The sequence below is a fragment of the Camponotus vicinus genome, unplaced genomic scaffold (assembly GCF_025532165.1).
Source record: "Camponotus vicinus isolate PSW18456_S1 unplaced genomic scaffold, iyCamVici1.0 SCAF_12, whole genome shotgun sequence".
NCBI lineage: Eukaryota > Metazoa > Arthropoda > Insecta > Hymenoptera > Formicidae > Camponotus > Camponotus vicinus.
Window position 1 is genome coordinate 6935501 of NW_028141948.1, and position 23160 is coordinate 6958660.

Below are 23160 nucleotides of genomic sequence, written 5' to 3' on the forward strand. Positions count from 1 at the left end.
GAAGTCAATTTTAATCTGTCAAAATTAATTTCAATCCAAATCAAAGTCAATTTCAATTCAAGTCAAAGTCAATTTCAATCTAAGCCAATTTTAATCCAAGTTAAAGTCAATTTCAATCTAAGTCAAAACTAATTTCAAATCAAGTCAAAGCTAGTTCAATTTATATCAAAGTTTAAATAATTAAAGTCAAATTTAATTCAATATTATATTTAGTTTATTTTCCAATTAGCTTATTATCCCATTGGGTATCTGAAAAAGAAAATAATAAATATTAATCATTATGTTATGTAATTTAATTTGGGTAATTATGCACATTACGGATGATCTCATCGATTTTCATATTCTTGATATGTGTTATCAAAAGATCACTCTCTGTTTTGCGTAAGTATCAAAAGATTTAAACGTCGCTTATTGTTTATTAAAAAGTCATTAATGAAAAAAGATTTAAACAAAATTGGTAAATAAAGCTCTGATAATTTCAAATATAAAAAATTAAAAACAAGAACTTAAATTTAAAGGCAATAAGAGCTAAACGCGGATGGTAGTGCGTAAGTTCAACGAGAAATAAGTTTTCGTTGAAACTTATTTGTGTGCACAGGGCACAATTATAATTTGTGTGCACAGGACAATAATTAAATAAATTCTCGAATTGAGAATTATTTAAATTTGCTTGGTATCGTACCAAGAAAATTTGTGCCCTGTGCACACAAATAAGTTTCAACGAAAACTTATTTCTCGTTGAACTTACGCACTACCATCCGCGTTTAGCTCTTATTGCCTTTAAATTTAAGTTTATGTTTTAATACACAGAGCCTAATTTCTTATAGTTATTTAAAAACAAGAGGTAATAAAAGCCAACGTAGTAAAGGGCACACATTAATTTTGGAACTATGTTTTCTGAAATTGCGACACAGTTGGTTGCGCCCCCTCCCCCCATAAGAGGGCTTTACTTCCTCAAAATAAGTGGAATCCTAACCGAATCCAAATCTATTACTATCTTACAATTAAAATTGGATTTGAGTTATATTATATAACCTAAATTGCATCGAACTTTCGCAATGTATAAAACGGGAATTTTTTTAAGACGGGGATGTAGGGAAAGAGAGGCAAACCTCCCGCACTCACGCGTTTCATTTATCACATATGAATAAATGAATATGGTAGAGATTCATTTTGTAAAATGTACATACATAATGGCCGAAAATTATGTGAAATTTGTAAAACTTTCTGTTTATAACTATTTAATAAACAATAAACAACGCTTAAAACCTTCTGATACTTATTCAGGACAGTGACGTATGTCAAGGTCATTGAAATCGGTGAGGTCGTCCGAGGTAATAATGTGCATTATTACCGAAAAATCACATTGCTCATATACAGGGTGTCCTAAACCACCCGTACACCCCTTTTCTTTCAAAAACTAAGAATTTTAGAGAAAAATGTTTCAGACAAAAGTTGTTTGGTTTCGAGGGGGCCATAAGATGGTACCATTGGTTTGACCTTGAAGAGTCATTTGAGGTCACGTGAAGGTCACTTCAATTTTTTTAAATGGAACACCCTATATATTTTTGCACATTCTTGTAGCTCATCCCGAGAGCTTTCCAAAACACTATAGATAAGTTAGTTTACATTAAGTACTTTCCAAGTTATGAGACTTGAAATCATTTCTTAATTTTACATGAACCGTAAAATATCTTGTAAAATATTCATTTTTCGATTATCTTACCTTAATACTTTTATGTACAAAATAATGAGAGGAATCAATTGGTGTAAAGAAAACACATAATTGTTTCGAAAAAAAAATGTAATTTGCGATTAACAATTGCATTTTTTCTTTCGAAACAATTATGTGTTTTCTTTACACCAGTTGATTCCTCTCATTATTTTGTACATAAAAGTATTAAGGTAAGATAATCAAAAAATGAATATTTTACAAGATATTTTACGATTCATGTAAAATTAAGAAATGATTTCAAGCCTCATAACTCGGAAAGTACTTAATGAGAACTAACTTAATTATAGTGTTTTGGAAAGCTCTCGAGATGAGCTACAAGAATGTGCAAAAATATATAGGGTGTTTCATTTAAAAAAATTGTGGTGACCTTCACGTGACCTTCAAATGACTCTTCAAGGTCAAACCAATGGTACCATCTTATGGCCCCCTCGAAACCAAACAACTTTTGTCTGAAACATTTTTCTCTAAAATGCTTAGTTTTTGAAGGAAAAGGGGTGTACGGGTGGTCTAGGAGACCCTGTATATACATATATATATATATATATATATATATATATATATATATGTATATATATATACAGGGTGACCCACGTAAAGTGTTACAAATTTATATCTTGGAAACGAAGCAATTTAGAGAAAAATGTTTCGGACAAAAGTTGTATGGTTTCAAGGGGGACATAAGATGGTGCCATTAGTTTGACCTTGAAGAGTCACCTGAAGGTCATGTGAAGGTCACTTCCAACTTTTTAAATGGGATACCCTATATACTTTTGCATATTCTTGTAGCTTATCTCGAGAGCTTTCCAAAACACTATAATTAAGTTAGTTTTCATTAAGGACTTTCCGAGTTATGAGGCTTGAAAACATTTCTTAATTTTACATAAACCGTAAAATATCTTGTAAAATATTCATTTTTCGATTATCCTACCTTAATACTTTTATGTACAAAATAATGAGAGGAATCAATTGGTGTAAAGAAAACACATAATTGTTTCGAAGAAAAAAATGTAATTGTTAATTGCAAATTACATTTTTTTTTTCGAAACAGTCTTTCCAATATCGAAAAATTAACGGAAAGTAATTACGAGCTATGGAAAGTACAACTGAAAAGTATACTCGTATACAATGATTTATGGCAATATGTTGATGGCACAGAAATTAAGTCGCCAGAAAATGCTCACGACTGGATAAAGAAGGACTCGAAGGCTCTAGCGCTAATAAATTTGAGCATTTCACACAGCCAACTGAATCATGTGAAAAAGGCTGAGACGGCAAAAGGAGCATGAGATTGCCTCAAAGGAATTTTCGAATCCAAAGGTTCTGTAAGAAAGGCAACTCTATATAAGCAGTTATTGAGGATGGAAAAGAAGTCGAATTTATCAATCGCGCAACATGTGAACGAATTTACGAACAAGGCAGGACAGTTAGAGGAGGCAGGCATTGAAATTCCAGAAGAACTACTGTCCATAATGCTGTTAAATTCATTACCGCAAGAGTATGAAAATTTTAGTATAGCTATGGAATCACGTGACGAGATACCAACGCTTGAAATACTAAAGGCAAAACTTAAGGAAGAGGAGGCAAGGCAAAACGATAGAGATGCAAAAACGTGCGACAACGACAAGAAGAGCGACGCGTTATTGGCGAGAGGGAGCTCCAATCGCGGGAGACAACCGCGCATGAACTCACGCGTAAATATGAGAGATGGCAGTACTAAGGCAGGTACACAAAGATTTGACGGAAAATGTTTTAACTGCGATAAAATCGGGCATAAGAGTCGCGATTGCCGCGCAAAGCAAAAACAAAATAAATCAAGCAATACGGATAACGCTCTAACTGCGATTGCATGTAAGTGTGGGTCCACAACCTTGCTTTAATGTGTTGTAAGCCCTAAGGCGCAGTACGTAAGTGACGTCACGTCCGGGCGTAACAATGTTTTAAGCCGGATCACGTAGGGCGGAAAGGAAATGGTCAAATCCATTTTTTAACGCTAAAGTTAAAAGCATAGAGCCCAATACATCATCGCGGGCGGAAAGTGTTTTGGTGCGACGTTTCACAATTTGTGGAAAAAATGAGCGATTGTATAACGAAAATGTTGTTGAAGACATTGTACATATTAATGATGAAGCTTTGGCCGCTCTTGTGAAAAGCAATCCATATTTATACAATAAAAAGCATAAAGATTTCAAGAATGTTGAAGTGAAAAAGGATACATGGAAAGTCATTAGTACATGTTGTGGTGCAACTTCTGGCAAGTATTTTCTATATTTCTATTTTTCTATATAAAAATTATTGACTATTTATGTCTTAAATATGTAACGTGAATTAAATTTAGGTTAGGGTTAAGTTAGATGTTTTACATATCCATGGTATAATGTATATTAGGTTCATTATAACCTTTAACATACTGAAAAATTATTGATTTCAGGAGAAGAAGCAGAAAATAGATGGAACCAACTTCGAAACCAGTTAGAAAGGAAGTTGCAGGAGATCAAACGTAAACCGCCCAGTGGTTCCGGAGGTGGAGTGAAAATGACCACTTGGGATTTAATGCCAGCCATGTCCTTTTTCATACCTCACATTGAACATAGAAGGTAAATAAAATTCTTATAATTCTCATATGGTACAAAAAGATCCTTTATTTTACTGAGTTGTAAGTCATAAAAGATATACTGTGTAGAATGTCGAAAAAAAAGAAAAGATTTCTTTTCCATTGTATATGATACATAACTTAAGAAACTGTTATAGTTGGACATAACATCACTTACGCAGTAAACCTTTTATGACTTACAACTTTCTCTATGTATTAAAGTATGCCCTAATATTAATTTCCAGAATTTTTTTGACAGAACTCGAGGTTCCATGACTTTCTCACATAACTCTGGACTGTCAACACCACCAAGCGGTTCATCTTCAAACTCTGAAAATTTTGTGATATCACCATCACCATCTTCACTCGATTTGGTGAGTGACGAAATATCAATCGAGTACGATGCAGAAGGGAATACATGCAGTTCCTCGCCTGTAAAAATTGTATCGGATGATTTAGACAACGTTTTTATTGACATGACAAACAATGATGGTGATAAGAAAAAACAATTAAATGAAAGTGATGAAAAGAATGCTGGATTTCCGTCCAAGAAATATAAAACTGCTGTCCCGTCATTGGATACCTTTTCTCAACAAAAGAAGAATAAAGAGAATAATCTAGAATTGCTGATTGCAAAGTCTTCGTCTGCCATCCAATCTATGGCGACATGTTTCACACAGGATACTCTAAATGAAACGAATAAAGAAAAAAAGATGCATCCTTTTGTTGTTGCTATAGAAGCAGCATTTGAAAAGGTTTTAGCTGAAATGGAAATGGAATGTTTTATGGCTGTTATGAACGTTATCAGCAAATATCAAAAATAGGTAAACTTGTACCATCAACTATATTTACACGTCACTCTTAATCGGGTTTAATAATATCTGTAGTTGTAAGATATTGGCCAATCATAACCGTTCCATTCTTCAGAGTTTCAGAGGAATGGCTATGATTAGCCAGTCTTAGAACTACGAATATTATAAAATCCGATTAAAGGTGACGTGTAAACATAGTCATCGATGAATACGTTTCCATTCCAAAGAACCTTGATTATAAAATCAAAAGTCAATTTTTTTTCTAAATTTGTTTTTAATTTTAATTATGTTATACAAGGATACATTTTTATTTTTCTAGTGAACAAAATCGTTCCTATAATAAATGTTAATTATGTAATAATTTTATTTTAGCAAGAATATTATTAATATTCTAAGGGAAGTTTCATATCTTTACAAAAAAGTAGAAGCTAATCAGAACTCGCACTGGTAGTAACCTTATCATAATCTTACTACTTTCCTTAATAAGCTTATTCTCAGCGAGAGTTCTGATTGGCTTCTGCTTCCTGATTTTCTGCCAAAGTGTGATTTCTTTCTAAAGGTGTCATTCCAAAGAACTATTTGTTTTTATTTTTAATTGTTATACATCTTTATTTTTAATTATGAAATAATTTTTATTTTAACAATAATTAATATTATTATTAATCTTTTAAATTATTATTTCAAAGATTTTTATTTCAAAGTATTATTTCAAAGAACCTTAACTAAAATATTGGAAGATTAATTAATTTTTCTAATTTTTAAAATTTTTCATTATATTATGCAAAAGTACAGTATTTATTTTGCTAATGAACAAAATTGTTTTTACCAGAAATGTTAATTCGTAATAAAAATTAATATCTATTATTAGTAATCTTTGTGTTGACATATACTGTGATTTTTATTTTAGTATATAGATATAGTAATAATAGTACAAAAATATGTCTACAAGTATTGTAATGTTATAGTTTAAGGGAAAATGTGTTAGTCATAAAATAAAAAATAAAACTTTTTTCAATGTTTTATTGTACAATTTTTTTCAAAGTTTATTATACAAATTTTTAAAATATATATATATTTAATAAAAGATATTGAAATTGTTTTAGAAAAAAAATGCTAGTTATAATAATAATAATTATTATATTATATTATAATGTAATAATTATAATATACATTATAAATAAACTACCCACACAACATTATGTCGTCTTAAAGAAGTCTTAAAGACGTCATGAAATTTCTAAAGACGTCTTAAGAAGTTATCAGAATTACATCTTTATGACGTCTTTAAGACGTCTTATGTCCCGATTTAAGATATCTGTCGGGCATTGTTTTAAGACGTCTCACTCAAGACGTCCCAATCAAGACATAATTAAATGTCTCACTCAGGATGTTATAAAGACGTCTCAGACATTTCAATTAAGACGACTTTTAGACGTGCGTAATTCGGTCGGTAAAATAGCTGCATTGATTTATTGATTTATTCTATAATAAATAATAAAACTCATCTTAAGTTCATTTCTTTATTATATTTTGAATATTTATACATATTTTTATGAACACTATATGCTCCTAATAAATAATTTACGATTACTTTTTAAATTATATCTTATATGATATAGAGAGGAGAATATTACAAGAGAATTATGTATTAAATAAAATACGAATTTAAATGAAGTAATAAAGAATAGAATATGAATGTAAATATATCATAATAAAGAAATACATAAAAATATACTTTAATTTCTAATAGAAATAAACTACTTTAATATTTTTCAAAATGTTTGTGATAAATAAAAAATGATTTTTACTCTATTCATTTATGTGTATAGCATATATATGCTGTGTATATACATACATACTATAATACAAGATTGAAATCTTATGATCTGTACAATCTAAATCATATTATTTTAGTCATTTTTATCAAGGACCTATAGCTTACTATTCTGCTGAATTTACTTCCAAAATTGAATAATTGCTAGCTTAAATCTAATTAAGTTAAACTCTAGTCTAGCTAAAATGATTTAGCTTAAAAGAAAATGGATAGAATTTTTTCTTACAGGATTTCTCTGAGAGCAAAAATTGCAGATCCATAATTTTGCACGATAGTCTACTTGATATAATGGATTTAAAATAGCTCTGCATGTTAAGCCGACGGCACACGGTACGATTTTTCGTACTGGATTTGATAAGATTTAGTAAAATACTAAAAATGCACCAATCAGAATGCAGCATTTCTAATATTTTACTAAATCTTATCAAATCCAGTACGAAAAATTGTACCGTGTGCCGTAGGCTTAAATCTTGTACATAAAACTGGATCATATTGAATTGGCGGAAGATCTACTCGTTCCTTAATTGGTTGATACAAAGTTTTCAATGGTACAACTAGTCTAGTAGCATCAATACGCGATGATGACCAAGCATTCCATTGCGCACATCGTCACAATCTTCATTTTGTTGAATAAAATCTTCATATGTCATAGTGCTGTAAAAAAATATACAAAAGATAATTGAAATAGATAAGTGAAATATGATTTAAGATATACATTTACATATATTAAAAAACATATATTAATTTCAATGTTTTCTCATTTTCAACACTAAAAATGTTATGCAGCAACATTATACAGCCCTATTGTTTTTTAAATAATATCGTATGGAATTTTCAATAATTTACCAACCTTTTTCTCCTTGTTCCTTAAATAGTTGAGGCGATCTCCCGCATGTCGTAACCATTCTTGGATGGTCTTTTTAATATCGTGCATATTACTTTTTTCGTCGTCCGAAACGTATGCTGAAAAACGATTTGTTACATAATTATTAAAATATTTTGTGCTTTAATTCCAATAGTTAGAATAGGGTAGTCATGAAGTAAAGTATAGCTATAAACGTTTGCAACTTTTGGAAAGAATATAAAAATTTTGATCCGTAAAAAATTGGAAAGAGTATAAAGTGTAGAAGAATATTTGAACGAAATTTGAAGTAAGATCTTATTAATAATTCTGAAGAAAAATTTAAAGTTAAAAGTGCACGTTACATCTAAGCATATGTTAGATACTATCTCGAATACTGATGTTCGAATACATTAAAGGTGCAACTATTTTTAAACAATATTACATAAAAAGGAGAAATAAAAATATATCTTAAAGAAATAATAATTACCCATAATAACTGTGACAAAACTTGTGTCCTTAATTGCCGTTGATCCTTTTTGGCCTGTCCATGATAATTTGCGGCACAATTCATCCGATAATGTGTATTTTATAATATTCCTTGTCTTGTGAACGAAAGTGTTTCCTCCAATTTTTGCAATTTTCCTTTTCTATAACAGAATGTTACAAAAATGTTTAATAATATTTTCAATTTAAGCCGCTTGAAGAAAAAGGAAACATGAATTTAATATATTTTAAGAGCTTCTTTCAAAATTACTAAGCGACAAAAGGCAGCAAAAATTGTAATAAAATTTAAAAGAATGTTATATATTACGCTTTAAGTAAATTTAAGTAAATATTTTATACTATATATCTAAATTTGCGCACTAATAACCGCGTGTCTTTTGATTTTTATTTGCCTTTTTACCCCTTAGTAATTTATTATTATGTTGAGCCTATTATTTTCATTATTTTATTTTTCAAAATTGTTTTTATTATATGAATAAATAAATAAATAAATAAATAAATAAATATATATATATATATATATATATATATATATACGGGGTGTGTCAGACCACCCGTATCAGCCGAATATCTCGAAAACCGAGAACGGCAGACAAAAATGTTTCCTATAAAAGTTATAGGGTTTCAAATAATGCACAGTAATATTAGCACGACCTTGAATAGCGTTGTCAAAATCATGTGAAGGTCACCTTCAATTTCTTAAATGGAACCATTTATTTTTCATTGCGTTATTATTCTTGTAGCTTATCTCGAGAGCTTTCCAAAACACTATAATTAAGTTAGTTTTCATTAAGTACTTGCAGAGTTATGAGGCTTGAAATTGTTTCTTAATTTTATATAAACCGTAAAATATCTTATTTTGTACATAAAAGTATTAAGGTGAGGTAATTGTAAAATATTCATTTTTCGATTACTTCACCTTAATACTTTTATGTACAAAATAATGAGAGGAATCAATTGGTGTAAAGAAAACATAGTTATTTTTAAGAAAAAATTGTAATTGTTAATTGCAAATTACATTTTTTTTTTCGAAACAACTATGTGTTTTTTTTACACCAATTATCTTATCTTAATACTTTTATGTACAAAATAATGAGAGGAATTAATTAGTGTGACACCCAGTATATTCAATATCTAGATTTTGTCTTCTACTTTTATCTCTACAAAAGAATTTTTGTTGTTGATTGAATTATGGAAATATACATTTATTTCACATTTAAAAATGGAGAGAAGAAGAAAAAAGAAATGGACGCAAAAACAGAAAAGTACTCACTAATTGTTTCCGAATCTCTCTGTCCTTTTGGAGATCCGTGTCAAATTTGAAAAATTCGTCAACTGTTGATAGCGGAAATTCCGGCAATAATTGGACTTCGTCATTATTATATATTGTATTAGCTGGTCCTGCGTTATTTATTAAATTTATTATTATCTCCAACTGTCTCGTATTCTTTTGTATGAGATTTTTAATAATTTTTTGTTCGGTACGACACGCATCTGTATAAGATAAAAAAGAAAAATATTTATTTCTCTTTATAAGTATCATTAAAATTATCTGTTTAGTTATTTTACACAAGTACATACATACGAAATTAAGTACATATAACATATTGCTATTATAAGTACAATATAACGATATAATTAAGAAGGAAGAATAAAGAATAAAGTTTAATACATACCACAGCATTTTTCCAAATGATTGCCGTTGGCATTGAAAGTTGTCATGTCATCACCGTCAAGCACATTATCAGGGCTAATCATATTGTCACCAATATCATCATCATCATCATTATTATCATCAGGCACATTGTCATTATTAAGCCCATTACCATCATCACGCACATTAGCATTATCGCAAGACACGTAATCACCTACTAAACTTTCGTTCAACCATTCCTCATCAGTAATGTCAACATCTGTAAATATAAAGTCTGTGAGTTCATTTTGTTAGTTATACTGTTCATCACAGTGTTATTAAATTTCATTCATTGTAAACTATTTTATATAATTTTCATTTAACGCAATTTTTTATATTATTTTTTCTAGAATATATTTTACACAAAATTAAAATAATTTGAAAATTTTTTAAGTATATGTAACAGTTTTTGATGTGGACTTAGCACCCTTTTTTAAAAAGATAATTTTTTAATAAACATAATCTAATTTAAATATTGCTATAAGAGTTTGCTTATAAACAAGTGGCTATATACTTCATGAATAGTTTAATTAGATAAGAAATAAATAAATACAATTTATTAACAACAAATCATTAATTGAACTTCACAAAGTATTTAATCACTTCTTTATATAAGCTTCTTTTTTTCCTGAAAAGTAAAAAAACATACCATTATTTTGCTTACCTTTATTAAATTGGCTGCTATTTCTGGGTACTTGCACACAAGAAGTAAGACGCACACTTTTCTTCCTCATATATTCTGCAAAATATAAAATATAATTTATATAGGATTTCATTTTAGCTTTAAGTAATACTTCGCAGCAAGTGTCATCACATAAAGTTCATTGTTATCGTTGCAGTAAGTTTGGAAATGTGTGTGTGTGTGTGTGTGTGATATATATATATATATATATATATATATATATATACACACATTTCCCAACTTATACACACACACACACACACACACACACACACACACACACACATAGATAATCCATATACAGGGTGAGCCATTTTAATTAACGCACGCAATTATTTCGGAAACAAAGCATTTTAGAGAAAAATGTTTCAGACAAAAGTTGTTTGGTTTCGAGGGGGCCATAAGATGGTATCATCGGTTTGACCTTGAAGAGTTATTTGAAGGTCACATGAAGGTCACCTTCAATTTCTTAAATGGAACCTACTATTTGTCATTGCATATTCTCGTAGCTTATCTCGATAGCTTTCCAAAACACTATAATTAAGTACCTTTTCGTTAAGTACTTTTTGAGTTATGAGGCTTGAAATAATTTCTTAATTTTACATAAACCGTAAAATATCTTGTAAAATATTCATTTTTCGATTATCTTACCTTAATACTTTTACGTACAAAATAATGAGAGGAATCAACTGGTGTAAAAAAAGACACATAGTTGTTTTGAAGAAAAAATATGTAATTTGCAATTAACAATTCCATATTTTTTCTTAAAAACAACTATGTGTTTTCTTTACACCAATTGATTCCTCTCATTATTTTGTACATAAAAGTATTAAGGTAAGATAATCGAAAAATGAATATTTTACAAGATATTTTACGGTTTATGTAAAATTAAGAAATTATTTCAAGCCTCATAACTCAAAAAGTACTTAACAAAAAAGTACATAATTATAGTGTTTTGGAAAGCTCTCGAGATAAGCTACAAGAATATGCAATGACAAATAGTAGGTTCCATTTAAGAAATTGAAGGTGACCTTCATGTGACCTTCAAATAACTCTTCAGGGTCAAACCAATGATACCATCTTATGGCCCCCTCGAAACCATAAAACTTTTGTCTGAAACATTTTTCTCTAAAATGCTTTGTTTCCGAAATAATTGCGTGCGTTAATTAAAATGGCTCACCCTGTATATCCTATAATTATGCGTACCATTCAAGTTACTAAGACTGGTAACATTTCCGGATACTTGTGCGCCACTGCAAGAAGGCGTTTGCACGAGGTTCGTTTCTTCTGTAGATCCTACAAAATATTATTAATGTTATTAAACTTTGACTGCGGTCGGGGAAACGTTAGATATGCTTCGGAACATTATTCTATTTTTGTTCTACATTCCACGAAAATAAAGATATATGAATGATTTTTCGAAGCATTCATAACATCTTCCTGACCATAGCCATAGAATACAGTTAACTTAACTTTACTACTTTCGGGAAAAAAAAATTCGTCATATATGGATTTTGTCAATATCTGATCATGTCTTGCCAAATATAGTCGTATATATGATATATATTATCAAATACAGTCATATATGATAACCATATATCATATATGACTCTATTTGGCAAGACATGATCAGATATTGACAAAATCCATTTAGGACAAATTTTTTTCCCGTGAAGAAAAACTGAAACCATAAATACCATTAAATCCTTTGTTTCGAAGATTGCTGACATTATTAGATGGTACGTAATTACAAGGAGGCGTTAACGCATTCTTCTTTTTCTTGCTTAGATATTCTATCAAAGTTAAATACTATTACTTAATTTACTGTTCTTATTAACGATAAAATAATTACAATTAAATAAGTAGAATTATTATTAGAATTATTATCACTATCCAAGAAAAAAATGGGTATAATATAGTCAGATGTAAATATACATAATTATTAGATATGAAGATTTGATAACATATATAATTTTATATAATCATATCCGAAGAATGGCGTGACATGATCACATCTTTATATAATAATATTTGATCATCTATTTTCATATATAAATAGATCTAGTCGAATATGATAATAAAGATATGATCATATCACATCATTTTTCGAATATTATTATGTATGATTATATAAAATTATATATATGTCAAATCTTTTCATATCTAATTATGTATATTTACATCTGACCATATTATACGCATTTTTTTCTTGGGTAACGATTAAATGAATAGAATTAATTACCGGTTTTGCTGTAATTTTCAAGTTCATCATGAAACGGTGGTCTTTTAATTGTTCTTTTTTGTGGTTCCTGTATAATTGAATATCCTTGACTTAGTGCTTGCATTGGTCCTTCATCGGATGTGGATACAGTTTCTGCTCGTTTCTCGGCTTGTATGGCTGTTTCATAAGAATCTATGCAAAATAATTTTGATGTAATTACAAAATTCTTCCAAAATAAAATTACATAGTTTCAGTTTCATTACCATATGGCCCTACAATGCGTCTATACTGTTGAACATCCCAGTCGTCACAGGGAAAAATATTTTTCTGAACAGCTCTTCTGACGTTTATTTCTTTTGGTGGCCATTTGAAGGTTCTTGCCTTAACATTTACCCAAACGTCAGGTACTATGGAGCACCAATCGTCAAAAAATATTACATAATACATCTGAAATTGTTAAATTTTAGTACTGATTAAATGTTGAATATCATTTTCCTCAGTAATGCTAAAAAATATATTACACATATACAAATAAGAGCTCCTGCCCACAGAACGCGGAAGCGCTTGCCGCGCGGGAAAAAGTTACGCGGTAGCTAATAAACGCTAGGACAACAATACGTTGATTGATTACTGCGTCACTTTTTGCCGCGTGGCAAGCGTTTCCGCGTCCTGTGGGCAGAAGCTCTAAGTGTATCAAAAAGTGATGGCAATAAAATTGGCGTTATTTTTGGCATATAAGAGAAAATATCCAAAAAAAATATTTTTCACGTTACAGTCGTTAGAAAAAGGAAGATTAAAATCGAAGATTTTTGATAACTTTTAACATTTATCTGCATAAAAATAAATGTAGTACTATATGCATATAAATAAAGGTAACACTACTCACTGTTTTTACAAATGTAAAAGAGGCATTATATAATACATGTGATTGAAAAATATTTTTACAGCTTTAGCATCAATTTGCGTTGCTGATACTACTTCCACACTTGTTTGCCGCGTTGCTGTATGAATATTCATGTCTTGGGAATTACAAGAATACATTGCAATGGACTGAAGATCACAAAATTTTTTTCCAACAACAATAGGTATGTTATCTTTGTAGCCGATATATTCGATGCAAAACACTGATCCATCCTTTAAATAACAGCAATTATCTGCAGAATTCGTCGTCAGCAAATATTTTGCAAATTTCATACTTTTGTGTGAATTTACACATCCTAAGGGCATATTTCTTCCATCTGGATGTAGAAGTAGCGGTATATTTATTACGTTGCTATTATTAAAATTACTTTCACATTTAGTTATTGCGCGTTCATTAATTCTGTTGTTCAATTGTGACAATGGTTTTTCTGATTTGCGTAACATTTTCTTGAGTTCTTTCATAAAATTCTCGAAAGGAAAAGCGCAGAATGTATTTAAAGATCCATATCTCTTTACATCTTCACACAAATGTATTAAATTATGTATATTATAAACAATAGTGTCTTTTCCGTATAATACTTTAAATGTTCTGACAAAATATTTCAACAAATCAGTAGCATATTCATTGTTACGTAAACAATCTTCAGGATGGCATAATATACGTATAGCAATATGTAGAGCACAGAAATGTTTGTAATAATCAGCGTCCAAATATTTCTGTAAAACAATAGGTCCCAAATAAAGAAGGAATAATCGAAATTCTGTTGCCTTCCACCTATCTAATTCGTTAAGTCCTCGTGGGCGACGAGCAAATTCAATTGGTATGAATTTACGCAAATTTAAAATGTCTTTGGATAATGCTTCTATCTGTGCCGCACGTAATCGCGATTTATGGGGCCCCTTCATCAATAGAAGCAGCATCTTCTTCATTACTCCTAAGCAAATTACATGCATATAATCCAAGGGGAAACTGTTAATTATGTCTATAGGCAAGTATTCGAATGGTGATACTGTAACGTGATGTTCTTCATTTTCTCTATTGCGGAAATTATTGTTTGTACGTAATCGTGCATTTTCTTGCAGAAAAACCATCTTATGGTTATAATATTCTCCTTCACAAAAACATTTAGTGCAACCAAAATAACCATTATGTCCTTTAACACCCGTTACAAAGGATTTGGCAGGAGCATCGCAAATAATAGCTCTGATTATTACTTGATACTTTTTTTCTTTGAATGAAAATCCTTCATTGTGCAGATGTAGATATTCTTCACAAAATTCTTCTAACAACTCGTGCGCATTCGTAGGCTTCTTATAACCGTGATATGCTCCAATTAAAAAGGGTTCTGTAGATTGATTGTTATTATATATTTGCCCAAGTATGGGCCATAATTGACTTGCTGAGCTTTTAGCAAGAGGTAAGCCATCAATGTTAACGTTAATTTTTATCAAATCATTGGTACTTTCATAATGTTCTAAGCGCTCCCGTAATGCTCTTTCCAGACCATAGTGGAAATAATGACCACTCGCGCATTCACGAATAATCGTTTCTGTGGGTGTGTGTAAAAAGGTTCTCGCATCGCTAGGCAAATTTTGGAGACCTTCTTCTCGAAGAATCCGCAATAAACTTGTTACAGATGTGTGTGGAACATTATATTCTATAGCCCAAGTACGTAAGCGTTGTTGTAAAGTGTTTTTTTCTTTGTCTGTTGCAATACATGTTGAAAAAAAATCATGCATATTTTCAATGTTCTCGGAATCATGTAATTGCTCGTGTACTACATCTACTGATTGCAAAGGAGATTTATTTGTATCAAAATTCTCATTTTCGAAGCATTCTATATGAACAGAATTGTGTTTAGCAATAACATTGTCTTGCCAATTTTTCGTTATCGAAATGGCAGTAACATTTCTCTTTCGTTCTTGTGATAACAATCGTCTGTTTTGTTGTCTTCGAGATAAATCTCTGAATTTCTTATACTTCGGCATTACCTTCAATTTCTTAAATGGAACCAAAAAGGGGGTGCAATTTAAAAAAATTGAAGTGACCTTCACGTGACCTTCAAATGACTGTCCAAGGTCAAACCAATGGTAACATCTTATGGCCCCCTCGAAACTATATAACTTTTGTCTGAAACGAATTTTTGTCTGAAACGAATTTTTCTGTAAAACGTCCCACACAGCAAAATATATCATAGAGAGATCTAAGAGATATCTAAATATCAGAATATCTGATTTAAATAATGCTACTCAGATATGACTGGGATATCTATAAGATATCTTCCAGATTGCAAAAATGTATGATTTTTTCAACTGAGATATGATATCTGATCTTGCAACAAATCAGATAGAAAAGATTATATTTTCGTAAAAATATTATTAGAATATTTTGATAATTAAGATATCAGATATTCTGATATCTTAATTATCAAAATATTCTAATAGATATTTTGATAATTAAGATATCAGATATTCTGAAGATATTCAAGATATATCAGATATCAAGATATCTCAAATACAACAAAAATTTATTGACGAAATGATATCTGATTTACGTCTGAGATATAGATTGCTGTGTGGGGTATTATTTGAGAAATATTTGAGGTTATTTAAAATGGGACACCTTGTATATAGAACGACCACCATTTTCAATTTTCATACACCGATTGTTTCGAAACTTTATCAATACTAAAATCTATCTATTCGTAGTTTACGTTACCTTTATTTCTTCGAATCGAAAGATTTTCTTCAGCTTGCACAACCACAATCACAATCGCACTCGATGAAAGATGGGAACAAAGGAGCATCTCAGATAAAGTTTTCATTTATCTTATGATAGCAGTCATTTGTCATAAGTTGCTAGTGTATTCGCAATATATACTGTGTCCATTTTGTGTGCAACATTCAATTTAATTTCAAATAACTGCATTATTGCATATTTGCAATACATGCACTAGCAACTTATGACAAATGCTGCTATCATAAGATAAATGAAAACTTTATCTGAGATGCTCCTTTCTTCTTTCAGTTAAAAAGAATGTCAAAAAATATATATTGATATATGAAATATGAGACCTAAAAGAATCAATAAGTTTTAAATATATCATGTGTTTTATACAAATAACAACTTACCTATAAAAACTAGTTTTATTTGGGGAATTATTGAATACTTGAATACGTGATCTGCGTAAATGATACATAAATTGTGGATACAAGGAAAAATTTTCTGCCAATCTAAAGCTAGTTGGATCATCTTTTGCATATTCTCCGAATTTTTGATACTGCAATAATAAGATTTTACACCTCAAAATAGATACAATATATATTTATGTGTAAATCTATATGTATAAATATATAAAGTTTAAGCTTTATATTAAGTGTAATTGGGCACAATTTTAATGATAGAAACTACTAACAAGTCTAATCAGAATATGATCAACCCATCTTCAAACATTTGGACCATCATCACTTTCTGCTCGAAATACAGTTAAACGTGATATAAAAACAGCTGTTGCTTCCTCAAATTCTATGCTTACATGATGCAAAGATGATGATTCATCTGCCCAACTGATAATTAAAGATATTCCTATAACATCATAAATATTTATGATATTATATTATTATTTATGATATTATAAATATTTATGATATACATATAATGTATAATAAAAAATATATTTACTTTCTTGCAATAGTAGTAACTCTAATTCGCCTTTGTCCATTACTATGTTAATATTGGATAATGAATTGAATACAGCCTCTTCCACTTTGCGGAATTGGGGCTGTATGTTAATTTGCAACTTCAAAGAATAATGCTGTTGTTGTAGATGGTGTCAATGAACAAAATTTCCACTGACAAGTAAGCCTACTTCTTGTAGTACTCCAACACTTGATCCTTTCTCCCACTGACATACAAAAGATCCAATTGCTCCAGGAACTTTAATTTTCTGAGATGTTTTTACTTCTAAGATTGCATTGAATGCTATTTTCAAATCACCCTTGGCATCTGTAGCAAATATTCGTTGAAAAGTTTGTTTGAATAATGAAGAATTAAATGAATCCCCCATCATCATATGACCACCAGTAGAGTTGCAATATTGTCGCCTTTCTAATAAACCAGTTTGGTGTCAAGAGCACAAAAATAAATATCTATTATAAATATCTATTATGGCCATTAGTTGCAGCACGTGATGCAAGTGTATCATAATGCTTAATTGCCTTTTTATGCTTAGCATTATCTTTTTGAATATCATGATGTGATCTGATTGGTTGTCATAAATCATCAGTTACAACTTGGCCAGGTCCTTGAGAACATGGTCCGCCAACAAATAGCATAATCCTTAAATACATTGATAGCATTATATGTAGGATTACAATGAAAAACATAACATATATACATCATATTACAACATATAAATACCTAGCATCAGTATTTGCATAACTAGCTTCTAAGAGACCCGTGGCGACTGCTAATGCCACACTTGTAGATCGCAATGAACGTTTCTCTGGCCCAACAGACCATGGATCACGTTACAGTTCTCCTAAAAGATCTGTCGAACTGTCTCATATCACACTTATGTACTGGTTACAAAAAGCGATTAGCAGCTGGCAATAGATACGCACCAGGTCCTCTTGATTTGGATTTTGTCCAGGAATTAGTCTACCTATACCTATCAAAATGTAATGTGAATAAAATGCAATAAAGTAATCATGAAGAACAATGACTAATATAGTAAATATAACTTGGGACTTATTCTATTCGTACCTAACATATCTTGAACTTTTGGTTGAAGATCCTTTGTGCTTCTAATTCATGAACTTGAATCATTTTGCCAAATGTGATAAGACCAATAAGAGCATTGAGTGAAAGCAGAGACAATGACATTTGTAATGAATCTTTAAGTGCCTCTAATTCTTCATCATCCAGACATATGTATCCGCAAAAAGTAAAAATATTAATGGCAAACATTGGGCACGCTAAATAATACATATAAATACATACAATTGGACTGAGATAGAATAATATTTAAAGTAATATATAAGTAACATATATATATATATATATATATATATATATATATATATCATAAATTTATATATAATAAAAACTATAATAAATTATGTAATGTCAATAAATGATAATAAAAAAAATGTTCGAAAAGAATCAAATCTTAAAAAAAGTAAAATCAAAAATATTTGTTTCATAATATAACTATTCAACATATATAACACATATATAACACTATTATTCAAATAAATGCATACATTTTGATCATTTAAATATATTTCCCTTTTGTTTCTTATTTCGAAGAATTTCCTCATAAATTCTTTTTGCAAAGTTTTTTTCTCATAATTATTAATATAACTCACAATATGTGTATTATAATGTAACTTAAAAAAAATAATATATAATGATAACACAAATTTAGAATTTATTGAAATATAAAAATACCTTTACAATATTTTTATGAATACTATATGCTCCTAATAAATAATTTGATTTTTTAAATTATCTTATATGATATAGACAGAAAATTACAAGAGAATTATGCATTAAATAAAATACGAATTTAAATGAAGTATAAAGAATAATAAAGAATATGAATGTAAATACATCGTAATAAAGAAACACATTAAAATATACTTTAATTTCTAATAGAAATAAACTACTTTAATATTTTTCAAAATGTTTCTTGTGATAAATAAAAAATGATTTTTGTTCTATTCATTTATAATATCTTATTACTTACCACGATAGTCTACTTGATATAATGGATTTAAAATAGCTCTGCATGTAGATCTTGTACATAAAACTGGATCATATTGAATTGGCGGAAGATCTACTTGTTCCTTAATTGGTTGAGACAAAGTTTTCAATAGTACAACTAGTCTAGTAGTATCAATACGCGATGATGGCCAAGCATTCCATTTATGGAACGCACACCGTCACAATCTTGTTGAATAAAATTTTGTTGAATAAAATCTTCATATGTTGTCATAATGCTGCAAAAAAAATATACAAAAGATAATTAATATATTTTTTTACAATATAGAGTTTAATTTTTTTACACATACATACATATACATATATATATATATAACGTAGCATAAAGTTGTAAGCGAAATGAACCAAATCCATTTCCTACTATGGCCATGTTCCAAAATTCACTGCCAGCGATGAAAATATATAATATACGTAACGTGAACTAAAGATTTTCAGCGCTGATAGTGAATTTTGGAACACGCCCTAAGCCCATTCTACAATGGCAATAACAAGGCTGTAGGAGTAAAGAATAAACTGTTTCTAATGAAGTAAAGACAAGAAGTAACGAAATAGAAATTCTCATTAGTACTCTAAGGTAATAGTAGTACAAAATGAGAATTGTCTATTTCATTACTTCTTCTTCTTTACTTCACTAAAAACGATTTAATCTCTACTCCTACAGTCTTGTTACTGCCATTGTAGAATGGGCTCTATGTATGTTCTACGGCGGACGCGCAATAAGAATTAAGAACGCAGAATTCTTCCGTGACTGCGTATGCGAGACCACCGTAGAACGCACGAAATCCATAGGAAATGGATTTGGTTATTTCGCTTACATCTTACAACCTTATGCTATGGCCATTGCAGACCCGGCTTTAAATATCATTAATTCTTACCTGTGCAAAGCACTGCTCAACTTTGGTAAATGGAATAATTTATTTTCCAACTCGATCCCGTCTAATGCCTGGCTGGCCTGGCACCGCGGCCATCTTAAAAATGGCGTCTTAAAGTAAATGTTCTTAAAAACATCAGAAAGACGTCTATTGGTCAGGTCTTAAAGACGTCATAAGAAAGGCATGTTTAAGACGTTTAAAAAAATACGTCTTAAATTGAATGTCTTACAGACGTTAGAAAGACGTCTATTGGTCAGGTCTTAAAGGCGTCATAAGAAAGGCATGTTTAAGACGTTTAAAAAAATACGTCTTAAATTGAATGTCTTAAAAACATCAGAAAGACGTCAATTGGTCAAGTCTTAAAGGCGTCATAAGAAAGGCATCTTTAAGACGTTTAAAAAAATACGTCTTAAATTGAATGTCTTAAAAACATCAGAAAGACGTCAATTGGACAAGTCTTAAAGGCGTCATAAGAAAGACATGTTTAAGACGTCTTCAAGACATGCATGTTGTGTGGGTATATATATATATATATATATATATATATATATATATATATATATAATAAATTATTATAATATAATAATGATAAAATATTATTTACTGTTTTTTATTACAAATGAAACTAAGGCATATTTATATCAAAACCTCTGTAAATAGTTTGCCACTGCCAAGGCACTTTCCCTTCCTCACTCAAAAAATATTCTGCGATTGTGTCTCTCTGATGAGTTGCAACTAATGCACCTCTGTTTGCTCCTAATCGACCAATATTCTGGAGGTAGTTACAGAAAGGATCTCTCCGCCATTCACCAGGTACTATATTATAACTGTCATCTTCGTGATCCACATATGAAGGTGGGCAATATTGTTTGAATCCCTGCAGGTGTTCTTCTCTTTTCATAATAAAGTTATGAAGACACACTGTGGCAAGAATAATGCTTTCACTATTATGAGGATGGTGAGCCAAAGTGGTGCGTAAAACTCGCCACCTATTAGAATTAAAATAAAAATAAATATGATTGAGTTACCTGTCTTTATATAATAGTTCATTGTCAATACTATTATGTTAATGGAAATACCTTGATGTCAAAATTCCAAAGGCATTCTCGATTGTGAGTCTTCCACGAGATAGCCTGTAATTAAAAATTCGATGTGCCTCGCTTAGGAGATTTCTTCTTGGATATGGTCTCATTAAGTCGGTGCGTAATGGGAATGCTTCATCGCCAACAAGAAAGTAGGGAACAAACACATTACTACCAGGCAACCGTTCTGGATCTGGGAAATTAAGAGACCCTTCCTCCATGGCTATACCAAATGCAGAGGAACTGAAAATACTGCTGTCTGGAAGAGATCCTAAAAAAATGTTGAAGTTATTAATAAGAAACAATCAAATTAAGAAAGAAAGGTCATTTTTATACTATATTACAACGTACCATAGTTTCCTACTTCCATCCATGTAAAGCAATATTTGCTGTCACAGAGTGCCATCAATACAAAGCTAAAATATTGCTTATAATTGAAGAATTGGGAGCCACATTTTGGTGGACATTGTAATCTGATATGCTTCCCATCTAAAGCTCCACAACAGTTTGGTAAATTCCATCTTGACCAGTATCCATCTGCTATGCGTTTCCATTCTATCGTGGAAGGTGGTGCTAAATGAGTACCCTTCAAACACTTCCATATAGCTTCACATGTCTCTCGAATCACCTCATATGCAGTAGACTTGCCTATCTTCCAATAGTTTGATAAACTAACAATGCTATTGCCAGATGCTAAGTAACTACAAACCAATATACAATTTAATAACAAAATGAAAAACAAAATAATACAAAATAATAAAACAAAATAATACAAAAAAAGTAGTCACAAATGGAATACAACATACCTAAGTGTGATGGCTAAACGAATTTCTGGAGTTAAAAACTCTCTATAACTATGTTTTTGAATATCATCTGTGATGATTGTTAAAAGTTCTTCAAATTGTTCAACTGTGAGTCGCGTAAATCGGAAAAACTTTCCATGATCTGTATGTTTGTATCTCAAAAAAACAGTCTCATACGCTCCCAGTTGCCCACGCTCCAGAATTAAAGGGTGCACCCACCAACGCCGACCACTGAATTTTTTTAGTCGCTTTAAATATAAATAGAGTTCAAATATAAATATATTTCCAACACACGCAAGGATAAATAAACGTTTTCGTTTGTTGTATTTTATTATTTGCGGCATTATTCCTTCGTAATGTAAATAAGGTTAAGGAAAGCACACACTTATCTACGAGAAAATAAACATTATGCATTATGCGTTATGGAATTAGACGTATAAATATTGTGGACTATTGTCTTTAAGGTTGTATCTTGCGACTTAAAGCATACGGATTACGGCTTAAAGCTTTCGTCACTTAAAGCAAGGTGTGGACCCACACTAATGCGGAACTAACCACAAAATCGGAAGTATGGTGCCTCGATAGTGGTGCGACCAGGCATATGTGCAATAATAAACGAAAATTTGATATTATTAATAAAGACGAACAATCGAAGGTATTTACAGCTGGTGAAAATTCTATCGAAGAGTCGATCGGATCAGGTAATATAAATCTACAGTTGAGAACAAATCGATCCGGAAATAAATCGGTAAAAATACAAAATGCATTATGTGTACCGGGAC

At 30.4% G+C, this 23160-nt stretch overlaps 4 protein-coding genes across 10 annotated transcripts; 1 reads left to right on the forward strand and 3 right to left on the reverse strand.

Annotated features, from left to right (window-relative positions):
* Nucleotides 1–3093: 3093 nt before the first annotated feature.
* On the forward strand, nucleotides 3094–6156 carry LOC145962417 (uncharacterized). The gene is made up of 4 exons (XM_083083474.1): nucleotides 3094–3457; nucleotides 3675–3986; nucleotides 4164–4329; nucleotides 4585–6156. The coding sequence occupies exons 1-4, from the start codon at nucleotides 3094–3096 to the stop codon at nucleotides 5147–5149; spliced, it is 1407 nt and encodes a 468-aa protein (XP_082939600.1). The 3' UTR covers nucleotides 5150–6156.
* A 487-nt stretch (nucleotides 6157–6643) lies between these two features.
* LOC145963409 (uncharacterized) lies at nucleotides 6644–17115 on the reverse strand. 7 transcript variants are annotated; one of them, XM_083085326.1, is made up of 12 exons: nucleotides 16969–17115; nucleotides 16556–16911; nucleotides 13179–13362; nucleotides 12937–13107; nucleotides 12392–12487; nucleotides 11901–11990; nucleotides 10677–10751; nucleotides 9996–10232; nucleotides 9593–9813; nucleotides 8303–8462; nucleotides 7822–7934; nucleotides 6644–7625 (listed from the first exon to the last, which is right to left on the reverse strand). In XM_083085326.1, exons 3-12 carry the CDS (start codon nucleotides 13360–13362, stop codon nucleotides 7611–7613), a joined length of 1362 nt encoding a protein of 453 aa, XP_082941452.1. In that variant the 5' UTR covers nucleotides 16556–16911; nucleotides 16969–17115; the 3' UTR covers nucleotides 6644–7610. The 7 variants fall into 7 exon arrangements, 6 of the variants coding, with proteins under 6 accessions (XP_082941452.1, XP_082941453.1, XP_082941451.1 ...); XM_083085327.1 differs by lacking the exon at nucleotides 16556–16911 and having other exon boundaries at nucleotides 16969–17113; XM_083085325.1 differs by lacking the exons at nucleotides 16556–16911; nucleotides 16969–17115 and adding an exon at nucleotides 13802–13941.
* A 137-nt stretch (nucleotides 17116–17252) lies between these two features.
* Nucleotides 17253–20771, reverse strand: LOC145963415 (protein transport protein Sec23B-like). Its single transcript, XM_083085332.1, has 6 exons — nucleotides 20497–20771; nucleotides 19587–19839; nucleotides 18602–18813; nucleotides 18257–18506; nucleotides 17519–18175; nucleotides 17253–17422 (listed from the first exon to the last, which is right to left on the reverse strand). Exons 5-6 carry the CDS (start codon nucleotides 17556–17558, stop codon nucleotides 17283–17285), a joined length of 180 nt encoding a protein of 59 aa, XP_082941458.1. The 5' UTR covers nucleotides 17559–18175; nucleotides 18257–18506; nucleotides 18602–18813; nucleotides 19587–19839; nucleotides 20497–20771; the 3' UTR covers nucleotides 17253–17282.
* Nucleotides 20772–21073: 302 nt separating this feature from the next.
* Nucleotides 21074–22900, reverse strand: LOC145963412 (uncharacterized). The gene is made up of 4 exons (XM_083085330.1): nucleotides 22382–22900; nucleotides 21927–22276; nucleotides 21573–21846; nucleotides 21074–21482 (listed from the first exon to the last, which is right to left on the reverse strand). The coding sequence occupies exons 1-4, from the start codon at nucleotides 22720–22722 to the stop codon at nucleotides 21119–21121; spliced, it is 1329 nt and encodes a 442-aa protein (XP_082941456.1). The 5' UTR covers nucleotides 22723–22900; the 3' UTR covers nucleotides 21074–21118.
* Nucleotides 22901–23160: the final 260 nt, after the last annotated feature.